At 44.4% G+C, this 23860-nt stretch overlaps 1 protein-coding gene across 3 annotated transcripts in view; it reads left to right on the top strand.

The window, feature by feature from the left end:
* Positions 1-23370, top strand: part of oxr1b (oxidation resistance 1b) — a 69130-nt gene extending 45760 nt beyond the window's left edge. For 2 of the 3 annotated variants that reach the window (XM_031586411.2, XM_031586412.2), the window contains 13 exons: positions 4376-4483; positions 6167-6283; positions 11624-11776; positions 12308-12492; positions 13521-14218; positions 15437-15605; positions 17270-17429; positions 20187-20267; positions 21671-21796; positions 22052-22204; positions 22307-22402; positions 22543-22616; positions 22767-23370. In XM_031586411.2, the coding sequence (XP_031442271.1) occupies positions 4376-4483; positions 6167-6283; positions 11624-11776; positions 12308-12492; positions 13521-14218; positions 15437-15605; positions 17270-17429; positions 20187-20267; positions 21671-21796; positions 22052-22204; positions 22307-22402; positions 22543-22616; positions 22767-22902 (2256 nt within the window). In that variant the 3' untranslated portion in view covers positions 22903-23370. The remainder of the gene's footprint in view (positions 1-4375; positions 4484-6166; positions 6284-11623; positions 11777-12307; positions 12493-13520; positions 14219-15436; positions 15606-17269; positions 17430-20186; positions 20268-21670; positions 21797-22051; positions 22205-22306; positions 22403-22542; positions 22617-22766) is intronic. The other variant, XM_031586413.2, reaches the window with a different exon arrangement.
* Positions 23371-23860: the final 490 nt, after the last annotated feature.

The following is a 23860-nucleotide window of genomic DNA, read 5'->3' as shown; positions in this document are numbered from 1 at the left end:
GTATAAGATGGAGTTTCTTAGTCATATCACTATCGGTGGCCATAACGTGATCTTACAAAATGAGGGTCCAGATCCCTTTGGTTGAGTAGATAGATGCGGAATGCCTGTTACATAACAACTTGTTATGTTACACAGATCACATGAATACAAAACCTTTTTACAGTAAACAGTGTTTATTCCCTTTGACTGATCGACAAAACAACATAGCTGAGTTACCACCCCCAAGTTGCCTACCTTGCTGTTTCTGCAACGATACAAAAGCGTATACCTTCCCACCCAACTGCTTGGCATATGGTGCATATTTACCCACCGCTGGAGGGTGTGTGAAAAGTGCAAGTTCCCTCAAGAGGAAGCTGGCACCATGGAGGAAGTGTTATTCACAGCTACAGATCAGCAGAATCTGTTCCAGAGAAAACTCTCTCAAACAAACACCCCCTGATTTGTGCACATTTTCCCCAACTCAATTTGTTGTGATTTAAAAGCAGGATTTATTTGGGTGTTGGCTGGTTCCAGCACAGCTTTTCATACGTTTTGATTGCAATTATTGCAAGATCTAAATCTGCGTTGGCTGTTCTCAGATCAGTCATCCGTGTAGAGGGTAAATAGAGCATGCCTGACACTAGGCTGTGGAAGAAGCATAGCAGAGTGATCGCCACAGTTTCTCCCTGTTTCCAAGGACCGGGCATATAATGTATCGATAAACAGTCTACCCCCAAACAACGAGTTATCCCCAAGCAGAGGCAGGTCACCTCAAAAGACCGAATGCTATTATTAGTCAAAGCACTGCTAGCTATTGAAGCTAGCCCTCTGAAGAGTCGTCTCTAAGTGACTCCTAAAATTTTGTTTTGTTTTGTACAACGAGAGAAGAGAGTGGGCTGAACTTCTGAAGTGAACCTTCTTTCAGTGAACAGCACCAGTGATGTCGAGTGAGGGAGTGTAGCCGGGGGTGAGTTTGTGTCTGTGTTGTGAAACCCAATACTTTATAGCAGATCCATTTCAGCCATTATTTCGATGAGGGATGACCTTTTGGCAGCCAGTATTGATTTATTTGTCTATAAATCATTGTCTGTGTTGAAACACTGGAAGTTCCTTGTGGTTTTTATGACTCACATCCTCAGTTAGCCTAGCATAAATATTCATTTTGTCACCCTTGTGCTTTGAACTGATATAAGCTATAAGAAAAGTTGTTTTATTCTTAATACTTGTGTGAAGCCCAGAGAGCTTGCCCTACATCCTATGAAGGGGGAAATTAGAAAGCATGTGACGAGATGCATCCATTAAATAATTCATGATTGGCTGTTGGATTGTAAGTGATACCCAATGAGATTCATTGATTTGGCTTGTAACGGATCGGGTGGCTGCGTGATCCTGTGATCCGAGACTCGGCCACCGAGGGATTGGACTGCCACTCCCACATGTCGGAACTGAATGAATCAACGACCTATCTAGACTGTCCATTTCCTGTTTTGTAATGCCCTGACCTGTGGATTCATTGCAGTGGGGGGGGATGTTTCTTCTGTTTCACGTGTGACCAGTGGCTGGAAAACTGGGGGTTTAGTCAGAGATCTGTCCAGTCCTGTGGCAGTCTGGTCTGCTATGTCTGCCCCATGGCCCCTGTCCAGACCTCATTGCTGTTTTCCTTGTTTACTGCAAGTGGGAACAGTGGAACATTTGTTGTGTTTTTTGCTGTTTGAACAAGCTAATCTTTATATTCATTACTTATGAATTAAGGGGGGGTGGTGCAGTTTTGTATTATTCTCAGTGTAGGCTAATAGTCATCGTAACAGATCTCAAAAGATTACTGCATAGGTTCTGCCCTTCTGATGGCTGATTATATCTACAAAATGAAAGTGCCCATCACTGGTGTGATTGGAGAAGTATGAATTACATTTTTCTCCGAGGTAGATTATTTGTTCCTGTGAACTCTGTATGGTATTGTTTGGTTTCAAAGTGAAAAAAATATATACTCAGGAATTTCCCTGTAAGGATGCATCACCTAATATCATAAATTCCTGAAGGAATCCTTAATGGTCATTATTAGTACCTTGTGATGCTTATGTTATGGTGGCTATCAGCTCGATTGCAAATTTGAGACCATTTCAGGAAACTAAGAGGGTAATGGGCATCAGCACTCAGGTACACAACAGAGTTGCTCTTTTTGGTTTGCTCTTAACCATGTCTGACCCTCCAGGAACATATAATGCCATGATTATTTTATTATATCTGCATGTGTAAGAACCTGTTTTCTACGCAAGGCACCACTTTTGGTGATTATACGATGGCTGTAGTTTTATTGGATTGAGTTTTGGAGAATGTCTACTGACATTTGAAGAGGATACCATATTATCCCTGATGGTCTCCCACTGCATGTTCCCGATTGCCTGTCCTCTACATACAGCATGCGTCTGACCTTTGCATTCACTTCAAGGTGGTCACCCCCTACAGCTAGTGACATGGGAAAGCATGTCCCACATGTTTATTAATGTTTCCCTGAAAGCTTTCAGATCACCGTGTGTGTGCCCCAAGGAAGACCCTCCCCCATCTCCCTGTGCCGTCTGTGTGTGTGTATAACCTGTACCCTTGGATAGCCCATCCCCATCGTAATGCTGTGTGTGTGTGTGTGTGTGTGTGTGTGTGTGTGTGTGTGTGTGTGTGTGTGTGTGTGCCTGCCTGCCTGACATTTGAAGAATCTACGAGAGGTCTCGCTGTTCTGTGCGCTAAGCAAACAGACAGCCCTCAGGGCTCGTCTATGCTGTATTCCGCTAGATCTACTTGTGGCCAGATCTAAAGATCTACCTCTGTCCAGATGATCTATAAATCTACCTCTGTCCAGATTCTCTATAGATCTATCTCTGTCCAGATACTCTATAGATTTACCTCTGTCCAGATACTCTATAGATCTAACTCTGTCCAGATGATCTATAGATCTACCTGTGGCCAGATGCTCTATTGATCTAACTCTGTCCAGATACTCTATAGATCTACTTCTGATCAGTTGCTCTAAGCTCATGTGAATAAGACACCAAGATTTAAGCACTAATAAACTGGATGAGTGTTGATTTTCCCAATAGGGGCTTTAGACCTGGCTAAGGGCTTTTAGAGCGCACTATTAATGGCTGGGGTTTTGGCTAAATTAATCATAGGGTGTGTCTCCAGATCTTATTGAGGGGGGGGGCTTTCCTTACAGCTACTGGTGGAGCTGCATGCAGTGGCTTGTGCTGACGTATTTAAATGACATGAGAGTATCCCAGTGTATCAAAAAACTCCCTATGAAATAGTTGATGAGACAGCAAGTGATCTAATGAGGTGCGAAACACCACATAAAAAATCATGCCCTGATAATTTACAACTCGTAGTCGCATTAAAAACCACAGTAAAACAAGATCACCTACAGAACATAAAAATCAGGTTAAGCATTTGCATGAATACTACATTAGGTATGTGCTCATCCGTGCTGGGGAGCAGTGAACTTCATGTAATTAAACTAATAGTTGAACTACATTTTGCAGTAGCTTGCTGGTAGTTCAACTACATTCATGTTTGCATAGAGTTTCAAGTAGTAAATTACTTTTTTTGCGATTTATTGTGCAGTTAACTACTGGAACTACTGTTTTAGTTGTAGTCAGATAATACCATATCCAAATTTATTTACAACAGAAATATAACACTCCAATTTGTCCTTGTAAAAAGCCAAGATGGAATTGTTTAGTTTAGGACCGGTCAGGGTCTCAAGCTGAATTGTCAGCTCACCTGTGAAAATTATTTGGCTGTTTTGAATCTAAATTTGTAAAACTAAACTTAAATATATTGGGTGTCAGTTAGCATTGATTCAGAATTATTTATTAACAAACGTTCAGAGAAGTTGTTTCATGCTATTTCAGAAGTTACCTGACTAACTGATTAATCCTGCTTGGTGCAAAACCATCACCTGGACCCTAGTTTCTGGAAGGCAGGTGTCTTGACTGATGGACATATGTATACAGAACCAAAGCTGACGTTCCTTTCACTTTCCCATGAATAGTGGGGTATTTCGTTTTTTGGTTTATATATGACCTGCGAACAAGTAGGCATTTTTTTTGCAATAAACTCAATTGAGTGTTATTTTTTGCTGGCATGTGGCCTTTTTTTGTATTGTATTTTATTATAATTTTGTTATAATTCACACGTACATTGTCAATTTAATCATTTTTTTACATGTAGTTTGAAGTACTTTTTCTAAGTAGCTTTGCTGTAGTTCAACTACTTCCAGTGTGAAGTAATTGGCAGCATGCAAAGCTATTCTTTCAACGTAGCTTCCCTAGCACTGTTGCTCGTAAACTTGGAGATCTAATACAACAGAATAATATACTTTTTGTTGTTGTTTTTGCTCTCACAGGTGGAATCGAGGGACACCCTCAACAGCATAGCGCTGAAGTTTGACACCACGCCCAATGAACTGGTTCAGCTCAACAAGCTCTTCTCCAGGGCGGTGGTCCCTGGGAAGGTAACATGTGACTTCACCTCACGCTTGCACCTACATACTCTGCAAAGAGCCTCTGACGGTTTTAGTCAACAAATAAATGACTGTTCCTCTGAGCCAAAGATGACAAAGAAATCACGGATAATTTAACTTGTGGACAACGTTATTGCACAATCATTGCCTCTAGCATAGGAGTAACATAATATGTAATGGGATGATTGAAGCTTAAATTACACATCAGCCAAGTCATGAGACCGTTGCTCAAACACCATGTATTGACTTATTTCCAGCCAACAGTCTTTAGTGTGTGAGTTTTTGAATGCCTTGGGGAGTGTGTGTGTATGCATGCGTGCACACATCAGGTGGCGTGTCTGTGTTCATACACTCTTCCTTGCACTCTGCCAGTGTTTGCTTTGCTTTTGTGGCCCTCTCTTTCACGCACATGCACGCGCACACACACACACACACACACACACACACACACACACACACACACACACACACACACACACACACACACACACACAAAAAAAAACCACAGGTTTTTCCTGAGGCGGAGCAAGGTAAAAGCCTTGCATATTTCACCAAAACCGGCAGCGTGATTAAAATGAAATTAAGGAACGATCGATTTCTAGCCTGGAGATGATCTAAGTAATGAGTATTTAAACATGAATAATAAAAGAAAATATGTACTGTTAAATAGCTACCAGTACATTGTCAGGTAGATAACTTGAGTTAATATTGATCATCCAATAAAACTCCAATTATTATGACGGCGAGTCTGTAGACTCTTCTATATTTAAAGGATCGACTATGGCACAGAGGGCTATACAGGGGGCCTACTCACAAGGCCATTCTTCACCGAGTTGTTAGCATATTACCAAGACGCCCCTGCTGTGTTCCCACGCTGGAAGGGGCCATTGCCACCGCGCCACTTGCTCTGATAACACCGTCTTTGCAGAGGGGACATTGTAGAGGCGCCTTTTTTTTTTTTATCAGCCGGCACCCGACCCTGCTGGGAAAGACACCGGCTGACAAAATCAAACAAACGGCGGGGGACGGTTCTCGTTTCACGTTCCGTTTGGCACAGAGACCCCGCTTCACAGGACGGTTCCGTGGCCCTGTGCTGCTCAGTCATGGCATCTGCTCAGCGGAGATAGGGATGATCTCACTCTGCCGACAAAACATTCACACCCTTCCATGGCCTGCTTGGTGCCTGCTGCTCTGTGTAATTGCAATTGTGTGTGTGTTTGTGTGGGTGGATTTCTCTTGCTGTGTATCCATTTATAGTTGTGTGTGCTGGCACTATGTGTGGCAGTGTCTGCATGTAGATGCCTCTAACTCTTCCTTCTTTCTTGTGTATCCTTCTGTGTCCACTTCTGTTTTAGCATCCCTTATGTGTAGACATGCTACACTGTACAGCACACACCTGCTATATGTCAACGTGGCATTTCTCTGGGCTACACCTAATCCCTTTATAATAAAATGTGTACATCTCGTGTGTACATTAGATTAGATTCTTTAACATGCTCCTGCTTGCGAGGCCATGTCTTGTATGCACCGCTTGTGTGCTTTAGATAAACGCCTTTTTTTTCGCTTCGTTTTTTGTTTCCTTTTTTTTTTTAATGTGCTTAACAGCACGTTCTTGACGTTGTGTTCCTTATGTTGTTGACTCTGACCAAAGTGCTGTGGTTGTATTTCCTGTAGGTCCTGTACGTCCCAGATACTGAGTATGTGTCCAGCGCGGAGAGCTCGCCGTCGCTCAGCCCCATCAGTCCCCACTCTCCCACCTCCTCCGAGGCCGACCTGGAGAAGCTGACCGCGGTAGGTCACCACTCATCTCATCGTCCCACAGAGCTCCTCCCTGTGTCTACACATTTGCACACTAAATGTTTTAAGGAGGAACCGACAAAAAATACACACAGTGAAAGTCTCCCTGACGCTTATGCTGTATTCGCACTGAGCCCAACATGGTCAACTTTGTTAATGTATGTTAGATTCATCAGAGGCATAATCCCCCTTGCGCCAACGCCATGGATTATAAAGTCACTACTCGTGTTGGCCATTTACACAGAGCTTCCCACCATGCTGGCCTATGGCTATTTGCTATGCACACACCAGTGATTCTTGCCGAAGTTGACTGAGCAAACAGTCACCAACTCGGCACACAACCCCTCTACTTCAGAGAGTGCAAACTCCTTGTAGAGAAAGAAAGACAAATAAATTGTTTGGCTAGAACTTGGATGGATCCAATATAGAAACTGTAAGGGTTCTTCAATTGGGCCCTTTTATTCTCTAATGAGATCAAGAAACCCTGAATGGCTGAAGATGGCACATCTTTTTTTCCATCTCTTGGTACAGGATCACAGCACTCCTCCACCATCCTAACAATGACTGGGGAGGAAGGCGCTGATATGCATACAGTAATGGAGTAAAACTCCCCTGAAAAAGACAGCTGGAGGTGAAGCAATTAACATTTTAAAGCTCCTCGCCACGTCAGCACCCCCCCCCCCCCCACCAGTGCTGCCTAGCGGCCTGTGATTTAAGCTCTGCAGAGAAGGGTGGTCACTGTATTACAGTAATGTATGCATGAACTTCTGTGCTTCTCTACAGATGAGTGATTTGCATACAGTAGATTGGAATTTTACGTTTTACTTGCGGCCATGTTTTGAAATTGGCTGACTGTAAATCTAGCACTAATCCTATTCCTGTAAGGGGTTCTAAATCTGAGCTGGTTCTGCGTGGTCAGTGGTGGTTAGATGACACATTTAGCTTTGCATAAGGCCAGTATAGTTGGCTGGATTGCGTCGATATTATATGCATGAGAGTTGGACAGTTCTGCAAAGATCTTTTGTATTTTTCTTCCTCCAACACGTTTGAGGGATTTCAAATATAAAGTAATTGGTGGAATTGCGGTGGTTTGTTTTTTTCCTACTGGTTAAACATTTGAAATATATTTATCTGCCTTAAATAGGATAAGTCAACAAGGCTGATAAAGCAGTCATTGTCAGGGAGGTTAAGGCACCACGGCATTCCGATTTGTGAGTCTGAGTCACGGATAGCAGGGGATCTATGGTGAACCAGGAATTTGGGTCAGGCTTACTGCCTCTGCTTGTTTTGATGCAGTTGTCCCCAACTCGCCACGCTTAACATTCCCCCCCGTCTGTGATGGATTTGGTTTGTCCCTGAAAGGTCACGAACCTTTGAACCCTTATCTCTTCTTGGTCAAACCAACAGGCGATGGGGAGTTTTTAAAAAAAAAAAAATTTAAGGGCGTGTTTTTTTGTTTGTTTGTTTTTTCTAGTGGCAGATGGAACAGACGATGAGCAAAATCGATAGAGATTCAGTGGAAAGTAACAGCTTGTGAACATTGTTAAGGAACCTGTAGAGGCTTATATTAAGCTTTTGCACAAGCACGGACACAGAGTGATCGACAAACACACAAACTCACCCAGCCATATTCACACACACACGCACAATACTGAAATGCTTTCTTGTTCAAGGATACACACACATACTCAGACGGTCACATGTTTACAAACTCATCCACACAAGAACAGGCACACACTTTCTCACTCAAGCACACAAAACACACACACACACACACACACACACACACAAGGGGCGGACAAACTTCCAATCAGTAGCTGCAGTGTTTACACAGGATGTGTTTGCAAGTGGGTGATGAGATTTTTTCGATGGTAGGAAAATGAGCCCTCTGCTGAGTTGAGCTTAATTGGCTCTTTATGTGAAAGCTTTTCATGATGTGCACACAGATAAGAGCCTGCTACCACAGAGAGAGAGAGTGTGTGTGTGTGTGTGTGTGTGTGTGTGTGTGTGTGTGTGTGTGTGTGTGTGTGTGTGTGTGTGTGTGTGTGTGTGTGTGTGTGTGTGTGTGTGTGTGTGTGTGTGTGTGTGTGTGAGTGAAATGGAGTGATTCTCCATGGTTCTGCCATGCAACTTGTATAATGTATTCTGTCTGCTTTGTGGAATATATAAAAAATCCGAAATCCTCCTGCAGAGTTGATTATTCCATGGTGTCCCACTGGTTGAAAAATTATTCAAATTTGAAAGCGTGTTGTATTGGCCTGCTTAGATTTGGCTTTCTTTTGTGAAGCCACTTTTTGAATCCATAGATGTAACTCAAGTAATCACAAATGGTCATTTGTTACCACCCTTTTTACAAGTTGTTGTTGCAAAGCACAGTCCTGTAGAGAAAAGGTAAAGAAATGAATGAATGAATGAATGTGCATTTATGTTGTTTTTTGTGTGTTTTAAGAAAGAGAGAAAAACAGATCAGTATGCGTGTGTCAAGTCAACAGGCAGAAAACAATTGTGGTATTTAGGGCATGAAGCTGACATTCCTCCTGTCTGCTTATTAACCTGCTTTAATATCTGTTTACAAACATTTCTGCAACTAGACGTACAGCATTGCTGAGAGAAGTGGAGCTTTGATCTGGGCTGGGTGTAGGTGTTTGGGACTGTGTAATCTGATTCTGGGTCAAGCTTAATGTCCTGTTCATACCCTAGTCTTTGACATCTGGAAAAAAAGACATATGACCTGGAAATATTTCAGCTGTTGTGGTGTTTCATTTTCATCACCTTCTATGACCACTAGGGGTAGGTAGAGGGTTTCATGTGCCTTACAAGGCTTTGAAATGGCATGTGTGGATCTTTGACTTGACCAAAGCAAAAGTAAGATTTAAGGTCTGCAGTAAAAAATGGCTTCATACTCCAAAATATCTATTTCTGGCTCTTAACAGGCTGAAGTGTATCTGGTTTGGTTGTTGTTTTTTTAGGGCCAAACAACTCGTCATTTGTGTAGGATTAGTGTGTGTTTGTGTTATGTGTTTGCATGCACGTGCCTGGATGGTGTGCATGGATCCAAGTGTGTGTGTGTGCGTGGTTGCCTGAGGGCGTGTACGTGATGCTGTCTGTTGTAGTAGCTTGTCTCTCTGATTGTTTGGTTGCATCTGTATGTTTATCTAAGCACACGTGTTTATTTCAGTATGCGTTGTGTGCGAGGAGAGTGTGTGTGTGTTTGTGTGTGACAGCACGGTTGGCTATTACCAGCACGCTGACTGGTGGAGGGCTCCAGATGGTCAGGGATTGAGGCTGCCAGGCGGCCCGTGCCAGCGACGCAGGAGAGAGAGTGCGCCCATTTGCCTCATGAGTCACCAGACCACGCTATCTCACACACACATACACACACTCACTCTCTCTCTCTCGCGCTTTCTCTCTCTCTCTCCCAGGCTCCCTCTCTCTCTCTCACTCTCTCTCTCTCTCGCACACTCTCTCTTTCACTCACACACACACACACACACACACACACACACACAGTTTACACACATGCTAAGCCAACACACACATACATAGACACACTCACACACAGGTTGGTAGTAGGTATACAGACTACATCTATATGCAAGTGTACACACATTACACATACACACACACACACACGCATTCCAAATTGACCAGTGTGTCACCTAAGGGGTGTAGTGATCTGTTCACTTTTGACACACTGCTGTCTGTAATTCGTTCACATGGAGACCACACATTTCTGCGCACACTCCTAAACACCATGTGTCTTCAGGCAGTAAAGTGGAGGATTGTTTTGGTCTGGATCTTGTGATAATGAACATGTTTACCAGGTTTGGTATGTGAAAAGTCCCAGTCATGGAATGCTGTGCTGTGATGTTGAATTGTTTCCCCATTTATAGACCATTCTGCCGGGCTAAAGAGTAAAACATCTCCGTTACTGACACTAGACTATGTATGAAAGCGATTAAGCAATTAAAAACCAGGGACACTCAATTAGGGGACCGGAATGCAGCTCGTTTTCGCTGCCAGGCCCCTGGTCTTACCAGCGTGCCCGCTAACAGCCAACAGTTCCCTCTCGCTCTCGCTCTTGTTGACGGTAATAACAACTCGGGGCTGTTTGTTTTTCTTCCCCAAAGCTTGTGGGTCATCTCCCTCAACACGGCACCTCTATGCGCCACAGCACCCGGCCCCACCTGAAAGAGGCCTCTGTCTGAAAGGGGGGATGGGGGGGCGGGGGGGGCTACTGATCTGTGACTTGGATCTCATCACCCCACCACTTTGGTTCCCTTTGGATCGGGTCATGAGTGCAGACGCTTTGGCATAGTCACAAATCAGATTTGTTTTGGTCCGCGTTACGCAATTGGCTTAGTGAAGGTCAGAAGATCTCGGGAGTAGGTTGAATTAGAGTAAGTGTTATTGTGTTTACTAAGTGCTCCCTACGTAGATTTGGGCACAGGCCGTTAAAATGCCATTTTAAAGGGTAGTGATTTTAACCAAAAAAACACGTAAAACAGACATTAAGGTTTCCTGTGTTTTGTACGCACAGGCATGTAACGTTTCCACGTTGCTCACGGCCCTTACTTGTTTGAAATTGACCCGTTTGAATCCATGCTGTGGCGACACTGAGAGCAGGCTTTTGGAGTGAAGCAGGGAAATCTGACAGATGACCAATGGGTTTGGACCTGGACCAAACCAGACGAGGAGGTTCAGAAGTTGCTCATCCTCAGTGGCTGTCGCTTACTGGAACCCCTAGTGTGTGTGTGTGTGTGTGTGTATGCAATGGTGTGTGTCTATACGTGTCTGCTTCAGGGGTGAAGGCTTGTGCGAAACAGACACGTTGCTTATTTCTCTCCTTTCAGCGACGGGTGAACAGAGAGCAGGTCACATGGTTATCCTATAGCTTCAGCTGATTAGCGCTTGCGAAAGGCTCCCCTTTCCCTGGGGACCTCTTCCTGTCAGGCCTTTTCATTGCAATGAGCCCACCTGGGACTCTCTCTCTATTTCTCTTTCTCTCTCTCTTTCTCTCTCACTCACCCTCTCTCTCACTCACTCACACCCCCTCTCTCTCACTCACTCACACCCCCTCTCTCTCTCTCTCTCTCACACTCACCACCCCCCCCCCCCCCTCTCTCTCTCTCTCTCTGTGTTAAAGGTTTGTTGTTGTTATCGCAGCCACTGCCTCTGTAGTATAGAGCTCTGCATTTTTAACTGGGCGCTGAACCTGTATGGTTGTCGGCTCCTTTTGTTGTCATGATCCCCGGGCCGGTAGTCAGTGTCTGCATGACGGCCCGCAGACGTCTCTCTCTGAACGCTCTCCTGGCCGTTCCCTCTCCCCTGCAGGACTCCAACGAGACGCATCGCCGGAATGTTCCCCCGTCGCCCGCCCACCCGCTGCCACGGCCCGTGCGGGTGGTCTCGTCCACGTCTGAGGAGGAGGAGGCTCTCACTGAGAAGTTCCTGAAGATCAACTGCAAGTACATCACTGATGGCAAGGTGAGGCAGTCTGTGATCTGCTACCAACATGTGCTCTGTCTGCCCTTCAGGTCCCCTTTCTTTCTAGGGGTGTGCCACTGTTTTATGGCGATTTTTCGTACATATGGGACGCTTTCTGGGCTCACTCTTTCACTTCTCTCTCATTGTTTAGAATCTCTAATTATTGTGTTGTGTTTTGTATTTCTGTCCTGTTTTTTCATTGTTTATGTTATTTTAAGCAAATTATTTAGGGAGTAGTCAGTAGATTTGCACATGGATTTAGGAATAGTTAAGGGGCTGGCTACCAGATATGTAGAAGAAATTTGAATTAATTCACATTAATTGATAGTAAAGCATAGTGTCAGAGAATGTTGGGATGTAATTAAGTGTATTTTTAAGAAATGTTAAGGACCTGGATTTCTTGGTCTACATTATCGTTCCCCTTATGTTCTCCACACCCACATTCTAACACTGTTTATTTTATCTTAGTTTATTTTATTTGTCTCTTTCATTTCCCCTCTGCTTTGGCCCCATTTCTCCTCGCCACACCAGGGCGTAGTGAGCGGGGTGCTGCTGGTGACGCCCAACAACATCATGTTCGACCCGCACAAGGCGGACGTGCTGGTGCAGGAGCGCGGCTGTGAGGAGTACGGCATCATGTGCCCGCTGGAGGAGCTGGTGTCGGCCGCCATGCGTCGCGAAGTGACAGACACCAGGATGCGCGAGTTTGTGCCTCAGTGAGTTCAGTTTGCCTTATTAGGTTTGGTCGTCAGGGGCCATGTGTTAAAAGACGTCAGTGTCATATGAGAAGAGGTGCTTTGTGCTAGATTTAGCAGTTCACCTATTTCTGTACACAACTGTTACCACTGATAAATGGGGGGGGGGGCACAGAGTAGCTTGGCTGATTATCCGTTGTCGTAATTAGCAACTGTGGCTTTAGTACAACTAGTTCTGTAGGAATATGTAATAAGCGATATACCAAGGGGACGGATTCCCAGCGAGTACCTGTCAGGTTGATCCAGCCATGACATAAAGGACATGGTAGTGTTTTTAGGTTGTTCCTGGACTGAACGCTGTTTAAGTGGACCATATCACCACCCATAATGTCCCCACTGCCACAGTCGTTTTTCTGGCTGCTGGGCTGAGAAATTGAATGAATAGGTTTCCAGCCATGACAAAAAAAATATTGTTGGGAATAGAATGTTTTAGGTCAAAGCTTTTCAAGAGGAGGTTGTGAGGTTGAACCAGTTTCACAAGAATGAATTATCCTTGTCCTTATACAGAAAGTCCTTATACAGAAAGTCCTTTTTAATTGAAATCTTCAAATGCTTTACCAGCTATTTAGAATATCCAGGCTTATGGCCTGACACAGTTCTATGGCATTCTAGTTCTGACCTGACACTGCGATCTCCAGTCTCTCAGAAGTCTGATTGACGGATTATCACTTTGGCCTTGATCAAATCCCGTTAGATTAGTAAATGATGACTACTATTGCCTTTGTATCTTGGAGCTTCCCACTTTCAAAATTTACAATTTTATATTTCAGTCTAGGGAGATGTTAGTTTTTCTGAAGCAACTCGGAAAGCCTTCGGAGCACAACCTAATATTATTTATTTAAATAGAATAAAACTAGACTTAACTGAATTGAGTTCAAAGTGGCTAAATGGAATAGAATCTTTCAATAAACTGAAGCAAACTGGCTTGGATAGATCAGAGCTGGAAGGGATTAGCTCAGACTGTCTAATCTTTGTTTTGAACTCTGCAGTGATCTGGAGCTGGATGAGTTGGTGCCAGAGGTGAGCCACGTGAAGCGGACGGGCCGCGGGAACGCAGAGGAGGTTGCCCAGCGCCTGCGCGATGCGGGCAACGACAGCGCCAGCACGGCGCCGCGCAGCACCGAGGCCTCTCTCTCCGAGGACGTCTTCACCGAGTCCGAGCTGTCGCCCTCCTCCGACGAGCTGCAACGCCACAAGTCTTCCGGCGCCTCCTCCGAATCCGTGCAGACCATCAACCAGGCGGAGCCGTCCACCCCAGGGACCGCAGGGGAGGGCGCGGGAGGAGCCTGGGCAAAGGAGGGGACACCGGTGGAACGGCAGAGCAGCAGGAGAGACAGCAGCACTGGGGACAGTAAAAGCTCATCTGGGACTGTCGCTGCAGGACCGGACACTCCAGGAAAGGGGCCCGTTATGCCAGGTGATGGGACAGGGGTCGGCTCTCGTACCCCTTCGGAGTCGCAGAGCTCAGACACAGTAGCAGCGGACCTACCTTCCTCAGAACCGGAAGTGGAGAGAGGAAGTGGCACCGAGTTAGCGCCCTCTGGAGGCAAGGAGGAACTCGGGCAGCGAGGGGACAGCCACACTATGCAACCAGCCAGTGAGCATAAGGAAAGTAGTCAGGTTAGCGCCAGCGAGACAACACCAGCCAATCCTGATGGGACAGATAAAGGTCAAGGTGCAGAAGAAGGTACAACATTTTCCCATTACCTTGTGGTTTCTAACCCTCTCTTTGGCTAAAGGTACAGTCCAATCTATTAGACTTTATTTATCAAATTCAATGAAATTCTCCTTGCGTTCCTCTAGCTGTTTGTTCAGTGTCTGGGCTCAAATAAAAAAGTCCTGTAAAATGTGCACCGGCTCGGTAAATGGGAAATAAAGTGGCTCGTACCGAGCTATACCCTTTTCTAGCCAATAAACAACTGGTTCAGGAGTACAGAAAGGAAAGGTTTATTTTATTGACCTTTAACTGCCCAGTGCTTCTTCTAACTAAAGATTGTCCTATATAGAGGCCCTTTACTGTGAATGGTTGGTTTTGGGAATTGTCCAACATACCAGCAGGCCATGCCGAAATCTGTGAAATAAAAGGGGTAATTTACCTAAAAATCAACTACTCTATGATCTGCTCACTCTCATGTCAAGACTTGCTTGTCAGTGCAGCACGAAATTAGTTATCCATTGGAATGTCAATGACCAAACAGAACTGGCCATTATTCAAAAGTGACACTCTTGTTTCAAACTTATTTTATTATCCACAGAAAACATAAACCTTTAATGGGAGATTGTTTACATTAGTATGAACGGGCAGTGACAGATTTAGCATTTTAATTGTAAAGATCTACAATGTGTTCATTGATATGATGCTGTGAGATACGGGTTGCGTTATGCCTCTGAAACTGAAAGGGATCATGGGATGCATTCGCTCTCAAGGTCTGTTCAAATTAAGAGAAGCTGCTTAATTTCGCAGTGGGGCCTTGTTTCGGTGGAGGAATGGCCTTGAAATTGATTTGCTGTTTATCCTGGAGCAGTGATTACAGAGACGTAGGCTAATGAGTTCAATGCATTCTCCTCTGAGGCAGGCAAATGAGGAGATTGCAGTTGCACACTCGAGATTACTGAAGTGAAGACTTTCATATTTTTTTTTAGATGTAATTGTATTACAGTAACAATGCTCAAAAAATATAATCGTATGATTCTTTAATCTTGTTATTGACATGGATTGTAGACTGCCCCACATCCTGTGCGCTGACATGCTGTATTTGCTTATACAAACACTTACTGCAGTCTTCCTTACTGGTTATTTTAGAGCCCCAATTTTGCTATTGCATAATATGCTGCTGGTGTTCAGCTACCCTGTCAGGTCTTTCTGGCACTGGTGGGCCAACCCAATCTGTGCTTCCTGTCCTAGGACTCTCGGAGGCCAAGGAGAAGCGGAAGGCCCAGTCTCACAAGTTCCTGTGCCTGCGGGTGGGCAAGGCCATGCGGAAGACATTTCTGTCCCACGCCAGCGCCTCCATGCAGCAGTACGCCCAGAGGGACCGCAAGCATGAGTACTGGTTCGCCGTCCCGCCTGAGAGGTGAGTGCGCTGTTTATAGCACAAGCTCCAGACTCAACTCCACTTAAGTCCAGACTGTCGGCCTCAAGGCCAGGTGACGCATACTCTTGTAACCCCCCCCCCCCCCCCAAAAAAAAGCACTCATCTTGCCAGTGCTCTGGAGACTTCCTGCTTGGCCCAGTTACCCAAACGTTTACAGAGAGCCATAGTCTTTAGTCCATCTGTCGTTAGCCAAGATGGAAACAGAAAAGTATATCAAGGTCATTCCTGCTCACAGCAACACTGTCTTCCATGTCAAACATAGAAGAGGAAGCAATCAAACAGTGGGGACCTTGGTGACGCATTGTTCAATGTGGAATGACAATGATCATAAAAGATCATAAAATACTGGTGCCGTTTATATAATAGGAACTGTCAATGTGTGCTTTTTCACTGATTACGGCATTGAGTGCTACACTGTAGCCAAAAGCATCACAGGGTCATGCAGTGGGAGAAATCCATGGGAGAAATGTCTCACTGACTGACTCTGACTTCTCCCGTGAGTCCCTTAAGTCGTATCAGTTGGAATATTCTTTATCAGTGCTTCCTAATGGACTCTGAGATTGACGCGGAGAGGCTTCACATGTTCCTCCTCAAAGTAGATTAGGCACAGACGCAGTATGGCCTTTTTTTCTTTTTCTTTTCTAGGACAGTGAATCTCGATTTAATTTGCCATAACAGTATAATTGCATTACGGGTCAGTTTGTGAAGTCCCATCATGTTTACGTGGGGTAAATAAATTGCACAAGACATTTTTTTCATTGAAACTGCACACTCTGAACAAAGCTCCCTTTCATTAGCCATAACTTGACAGGAGTGAAAATATGGATTGTAGCCACTGGCCCCATGTTCCAGTATTCACCTCACCCAGACAGTAATGTAAACACCAATCATTTCTGCACCGTTTCTGGGAACATGTTGCCTAGTTCTTTTGTAGTCGTGCCGGTACATATAATGTGTTAAATATAATGGGCCAAATCAGACAGACCCCTTGTCGCAGTCTTTTTTGGTGAAGACATTGCAGATTATGATTTTTGCTGCAGGCTGACCCAGTTGTGTGGCCACCCGGAAGATGTGTTTGTGTGTTTGCCTGTTTGTGCGTGCAGTGCACTACAATGGTCAGGCCATGCCATACACAGTGTAGTGGACATTTCATAGCGCTACTTAGCAAGTCTAGCTTTAGGGAACCGGCAGGCTGGCACTGGTCCAAACTGTGTGTGACCGAGCCGGCCTCCTTGCTCCCTGAGCTCTCTCCCGCTCTCTTTGACCACATGATTTTAGAGTCATCAGGGAATCGTGTGTTCCTTACCTGAGTCCGGAAGACCAGACCGTCGCTTTCAACTGTGTCTGTGTTGAGTACAGATTTGTAGCATGGTGCAACACTGAAATAATGCTGGGAACAAAAATGTCTCTTAAGTGTCATCTAGTTCACTATTAATGTACTCGGCCATTAGGCTATACCATGAGTGGGTGGATTCATACCAAATCAGATCCAGTCCCATTTGAGCAACCATTAAGATCTTGTTGACAGTAAGCACACAGTCTATTAGATTGGCTGCATTTGATCTGACAAAGTCGTTGTTTTTACCCTCCTCGGAACCCATACGACTGACTGGAGTCCCTCTCCGTCCCCTTCTTGTGTCCAGGTCGGACCACCTGTTCTCATTCTTTGTCCAGTGGACCCCTGACATGTACGGTGAGAGCGGTGTGACCCGCGAGCCGGGCTTCGTAGTCGTGAAAAAAAGCACTGAACCGGAGGACGGAGAGGAGAAGCCGCCGGCTGACATCACAGCCAAGGAGTGGGAGGTAAGAGTGATGCAGACATGCTTCTCCTATCCACTCCCCCTGTTATCCAGTGTAAACAGCTAGCTGTCTGTGTCACTTGTGTATTGCAACTCATCGTCTTGCCTGTTATTTAATTTTGTTGCAATTTATATATGATGTGTGCATATATGTGTTGTGTTATATCTATATATAACTGTGTGATTTGTGTTATCAATATCAGTTTGACTGTGGTTTAATCTTGTTTTGTTATTTATTATTGAGATGTCTAATTTGCCTGTTTGTGCCTCAACAATCCCATTAAACGTAGTGATTTACGCCGCAGTTAGAGCTTTAACTGAGCTCTGTGGTGAGAGTGGATGCCTGCAAATATGGATGATCTGCTATGTTTATGCACATATTTATGCCTGTTTGACCGCATGAACGCTTTTGTTGTCTGTCAGTGTCAATTAAATATCTTGTTTTAGTTCTTTTTTTATGTATAAAGACATCATTTCTCTTGAAAGGATGCATTCAAACGGTATGTAGCGATGTCTTCACGTCTCAGTGCTGTGCTTTGGGATGAGGAAGATGCATGACTTGGTAGTGACTCATACATATACATTTCCTCTATAATTGAATCTGGTCTGTTTCTGTCTCTCCAATCCACTGTTGCGTGCCCCTTACATCACATTGTTCTGTTTGTCCAAACTGAGATGTTACACAATAAGCCTAAAAAAAGTTTGATAGATATTGACTGAAGTCATCACCCTCTGGCTTGAAATTCCATGTTAGAATTGGGTAAACTTGTATCATTAAATCAGTAGGTTGTGGTAGGGGCTCATTTATAGTATTCATGTGTTTTTTAAATGTTAAGTGTATAAATAGTGTATGTATGTATATGTATATTAATAATGGGATAAAATAGTGTTACCTTGGGTATAAGAAACTCAATCAGTGATATATTTTGTATTAAAAATGCCCTAAATATAAAATTAACTAAACTTTTATATGGACTTGCCTGCGAAATGAAACGTTTATCGAGAATGATGCATAGATAGAAAATAGATTTGTTTCTGCCGTCGCGAGTGACCAAATTGTAGTCTTCATTAAATAAGCGACGAATTGGAGATGAGTAATCTCTTATCTTGGATTCCTATTGGTTCATGACTGATCCAGACATCGCCTTGCAGGGGCCCGTTTAAATCCAGGGTTTGTTTCTGTCCGTGTCGCCTGTAAGAGTTTAGCGTAGTCTACCACTGGATGACTTGACTCAGGATAATATTTATGTCAAGGAGCCACCTTGCATTACCATGTTTTTCTCCAGAAGAATCAAAGAAGGACCGCAACTGACACCTAAGTACAGCTTTGGCTTGGTAATACTGGCGTTCTTGTGTTTCTATCTCATAGTTGCGTCCAAGTAGTCTGATGTGTGGTTATATTGTATCTTAGCACAGTATCAGTGGTTTACGCTGGGTGTAGGGTTTGGCTATACAGCTTTGCGTGATCTAACATAGGAAGCATGGCATCATGGCGCTTCCTTTCCCAAAACCGTGTAACTTATAGGCTACATGCAAATATAAGGTTGTGCAAGTAAGCAAATGTTCCAGATCAGAATTGATCGCCTCGGGCTGACTCTGGGAGCGGCATCGCCAACTTTCAGCATGTTAGAACGAGCATTTCCCTCGGGAGTTGGAGGTGATCTTCTGCAATCACTGCGTTCGCACGAGGAACACTTTACACGAAGTGTGGACCTCGCAAACACTAATTATTCTTTATTACGGGTATTTTGAAAAGTATGTGTAATTCAGCCAAAACGCCAATCATGACAAGTCGTAATGATTGATTTTAAGAAGTCATTACCGTCCATAGATTCGCTTGTAAGTATGTTAAGCTTGGCGGATCTAAAAACGGGTGTATAGCAAGTTGAACTACTGATTTGTAGGTTTTAGATGATGTAGCCTATTATTTCTTAACTAATTCATTTATTTATTTATGTATTTAATGTACATTCGGATATGTTTGTTTATGCGCATCTTGAGCTTTGTGCGCGGGTGACCATCTTCACTCACATATTGAGCAGTATCTGGCCATAAGGTATTTTCTTGTTGTTTGAAATGGATCTGGAATTTGGGATACATGTTTCATATGTACGGTGTAGCCTAACTCTTGGGGTTGGACATACACGTCTGCTTTCTGTCTGTTGTGTGGTGGATTTTATCATGGCGATCTCTTTAGATTAAACTGATTTAGTCCACATTAGCCCTCTGTGGTTACTCATAAGTACAGGGGGAGTGACCCAGCTGTCACCCTACCCATTTTTGCTCCCAAGAGAGGGAGGAGGAACCATGTCCTGACCAGACAGCTCCATGGGATTCTGCAGATGACTTGGCACAACTGTTGCCATATGGGGGAAAGAGCTCTAACACTGAAGCCTCATGTTCTGTTCCCTTGCTGGAAAACTGTGCTTGATTGGTGCTCTGTCCTAAAGGTTAACTTCATGCTAATGCCTTAATCAATGTACTTACTAAGGACGCATAACCACGGCAAGCTACTACTAACTGTTAATCACAATATGTAACCCCCATCTTGTAATCGCAGCAAAACCCTACACCTCTCCAAAAATGAGTGGCTGGTACTGCTGAAGGGATGGGAACATTGGTTGTGGTTTCAAATGATTGAAGGCTCTACCTGTTTTTTTTTCTAACACTGGCCTGTCCTTCTCCAATGGGCCCCTTAACTCACTATGGTCTCAGGGCAGACAGATGTATCATCACACTGCTCTTCCTATCTCTGTAACAGGTAGTGTCGGTGGCTGAGTACTACCGGCGGATTGACGCACTAAACAGCGAGGATCTGCGTTCGCTCTGCAAACGCTTACAGGTGCCCGCCCAGTTCCACTGCGCTCATGCATTGACCCTCGCAGTCTGCTAATGATGGGCATGTCGAAGTGACTAGAGCCCATCTTCAACATGCGGCCAGTGTACGGCCCGTATTTAATAGCTTGTTTATGGGAGCACTGGGTATAAAAACATTTTTGGATCCTTTTAATGGCATGTTGCTCGGGTAACATTCAGCCTGCATTTGGCCTCGTTAGCGAATTAAAGTGCTCCGGAGAGCATGGATAAAATATTTGGGGGGGGGCACGGGCTTCTCTCATTAGCAGACTGCTTTGGCCTTTGTGTAGACAGTGGAACTCTGAGATTGGCCAGAAGTTTGAAATGCCAAAAGAGCACCGATTGATTTCTCTTTCAGAACCAAATAAATAAACAACTCCCTCATTCATTCCTTGATGCGCATTCCCCCAGCCATCCAAATTCTTTTTGGTTGTTGACTTAACACGGGTGGGAGGCAGGGCACAGAAAAAAAATGTGGTTTTGTGTTATGGTAATGTTAACATAAGAACACAGCTAGACTGTTTACAAGCTGTGCGACTGTAAGGGAGATAGATTATCCCATTAACAGTAGAGGTCAGGGAACTGGAATAGATTCAGCACTGCAGTTATTGGACTGTTTCCTGTCTCAGCTGGGAAGAGGCGGCCATGAAGTGCAGTGCCGACTTTATAACCAGTCTGCATATTTAGAGGATTGACGATAGACTGCGGGGTTGATTGACAGGGTTGAAAGGGGTTTTCCATCTACCTCTGTAACCGTTTTCTGCCCACTAACATTTTATAGTAAGCTGTGTGGTCTTTAGCACTAACACTTAATACCATAACCATCAGCTTGGACATGGTGCAAACATCCAAGAGTGAAAATCTAACCTGGCACAGTATCTCAAACAAGCATAGAAGACATTCCCAAGATACACAATTAACTGAGTTATTTTTCAAAATCAAAATGTTGAACAGGGAATGTTTTAATTTCCTGTGCTTCTTGGATATTTGCCTTTGGTTTGCTTTGCCATTTATCCTGCTCCTCTTGCCCTGTACCCCTTTAAACCCTGTACCCGCTTCAGAGATGAAAATCCTTAAGCCAGGGATAGCAACAGAACCCTCCAGCATGGCAGTGCGGCCCCAAACGCTGCTCTTCCCAATCTACATCCGTGCTGCGTGTGACAAGTCGCTGATGTAGATTTGACACTCTCCCCTTTCCTCCCCAGACTTGCCCTCAGACTTTGAGCTCTCATAGCATCCCATGCTGAGTGACGTTTGCTTTCAAACCCTTCCCCTTGCGCCCCCTCCCCCTTCCTCTCCTTCTATCTCTCCTCTTCAGCCTGAGACTCTTGGGCGTATGTGCCATACCACTGCCCACCTGCTGAATGGATTTATGACCTATGTCCTCAGATCACCACAAAGGCGGAGGTCAACTCCAAGCAAAGTCCGAGTGCAAAGACTGAGCCAGAACCAGAGGTGTTCCGACCCAACCTGAGTGACCCGAGTGATCTGCTGCAGACTGAACAAATTGAGAAGGTGAGAAGGGCTTTTTTTATTTTTTTGCATCCATCCTTCTGACCATTCTTGGAGCATTCCATCAGCTTTACTTAATCAATTCAGTTCAACTTGGAGTGACACTACTTGCACACACTCAAGGCTTACCTTGTCTGTATATTTTACAGATTTACAAACATTCCCGCTAGCACACATTTTACTAGTAGTCTATAGTAATTCAACAATCATACTGCACATTTGGTACCCTCTAAAGATGTTGTAATGTGCCATCTCCAGCTTGCAAAGAACCTGCCCCCTCGGACAATAGGGTATCCATGGACCTTGGCCTTCAGTACGTCCAAAAATGGCATGAGCATCAAGACCCTGTACCGCATTATGCAGGGATTAGACTCTCCAGTGCTTATGGTCATTAAAGACAACGATGGGCAGGTATGAAAATGTTCCTCGGCATTTCTAATGCAAGCCAACCAAATCAGTTGAGTTTTTGCTTTGTAACCCTGAGTTGTGGTATAAACGGTTTCTTGTTGGCAGGTTTTTGGAGCTTTGGCTTCTGAGCCCTTTAAGGTCAGCGATGGCTTCTATGGTACGGGAGAGACATTCCTCTTCACCTTCTGTCCAGACTTTGAGGTGAGGAAGCACCTGCAGTGTAGCTTCATGACCTGAAGTTTGGAATTAAAGGGTCTAGAATATTGGAATTAGAGGCTTACCTTTTTTTTCCTCTTTCCACTAATGTTGTTAATAGAGTTAATGTGCTTTTTTTTTTTTAGGTGTTCAAATGGACTGGGGACAACATGTTTTTTATGAAAGGAGACATGGATTCCTTAGCATTTGGAGGTGGTGGGTAAGTTGGAACATCTCTTATCTTGTAGCTTATTCTGTCATCAGGCTATTACTCAATTGTTCCATGCTGTTCAGTACGCAAAAAAATGTTTTTACTGTGTGTATATAGACTTGTTTCTCCAAACTCACTTGGATGCCTTTCTGTGTTTAGGGGTGAAATTGGTCTGTGGCTGGACGGCGATCTCTATCGTGGTCGGAGTCATTCCTGCAAGACATTTGGCAACCCTATGCTCTCCAAGAAAGAGGACTTTGTTGTGCAGGACATTGAAATCTGGTCATTTGAGTAAGCCACGCCTCCCACGCGGCTCCTCAGACTCTGTACAAATAAAAGGCTCATCTGGGGCCCCAGAGTATATCAGCAACCTCCCAGGCCTGAATCACACATCACTCTCCTGGCTCCTCGGAGACCCACTCATCAAGAGCGCAAGAGCTCCTTGTGGGTTCTGCCCTCGCTCTCCATCCATTTGTGTTGCTTTGTGTGTGGGACTCAAGTCCAAGTGCGAGGGAATTGAAGCTTCTCTCGTCCCGAGGAGTTTGCAGGATTACTTGAGTGCTGATCATCTGTTGGTCCTTTTAGACAAGATGGTTTGGGCAGATGTCATCATTTCTGCTCTGGTCCTCTGCCGACACGTGGCTGCTGTCCCAGAACCTCGACTCACGATGCCCCCCCTCACCCCAAACGAATATCCATTACAGGTGGCATTGTCTACGTTTCCAGTGACCTTGTGCACAATCACAAACCAAAGCACTAAAATTAAAAAAGATATGAAGGGAAATTGCTCCATGAGGCAAAAGCAACCAAACAAACTAAAACAAAGGTGAAAGTGTAGCATGAGGCAAGGTGTGGCCCTTCATCCACCAGCCCTTTCATGACATGTAGCACACTGTCCTGAAGCACATACTGTAGTGACTATACTCCGAACACCTGTGATGATGGCATCCTATTCCTGTCAGAGGCACGCCTCTGTGCTGATACTTGCTTCCTGTTCGATCTGAGGCTGTGTCCCCTTCTCTTTATGCTGTATCGTGTTGCTATAGAAACGTGAAGTTGTGCAAATTACTTTGTGGTGGCCTCAACCATACTAGTCGGCTGTCATTCTGTTGTTCCATTGTTCCAGCCAACTAGGAGAAAGTATGATGAGCTGTCTCATCTGTTGGGTTAGATAGAAGGAGAAATGTTATATATATATATATAAATATATATATATATATATATATATATATATATATATATATATATATACA

Source organism: Clupea harengus, chromosome 19 (genome assembly GCF_900700415.2).
Source record: "Clupea harengus chromosome 19, Ch_v2.0.2, whole genome shotgun sequence".
Taxonomy (NCBI): Eukaryota; Metazoa; Chordata; class Actinopteri; order Clupeiformes; family Clupeidae; genus Clupea; species Clupea harengus.
The sequence above is the reverse complement of the archived record's forward strand: the minus strand, read 5'-3'. Positions and strand labels throughout refer to the sequence as shown.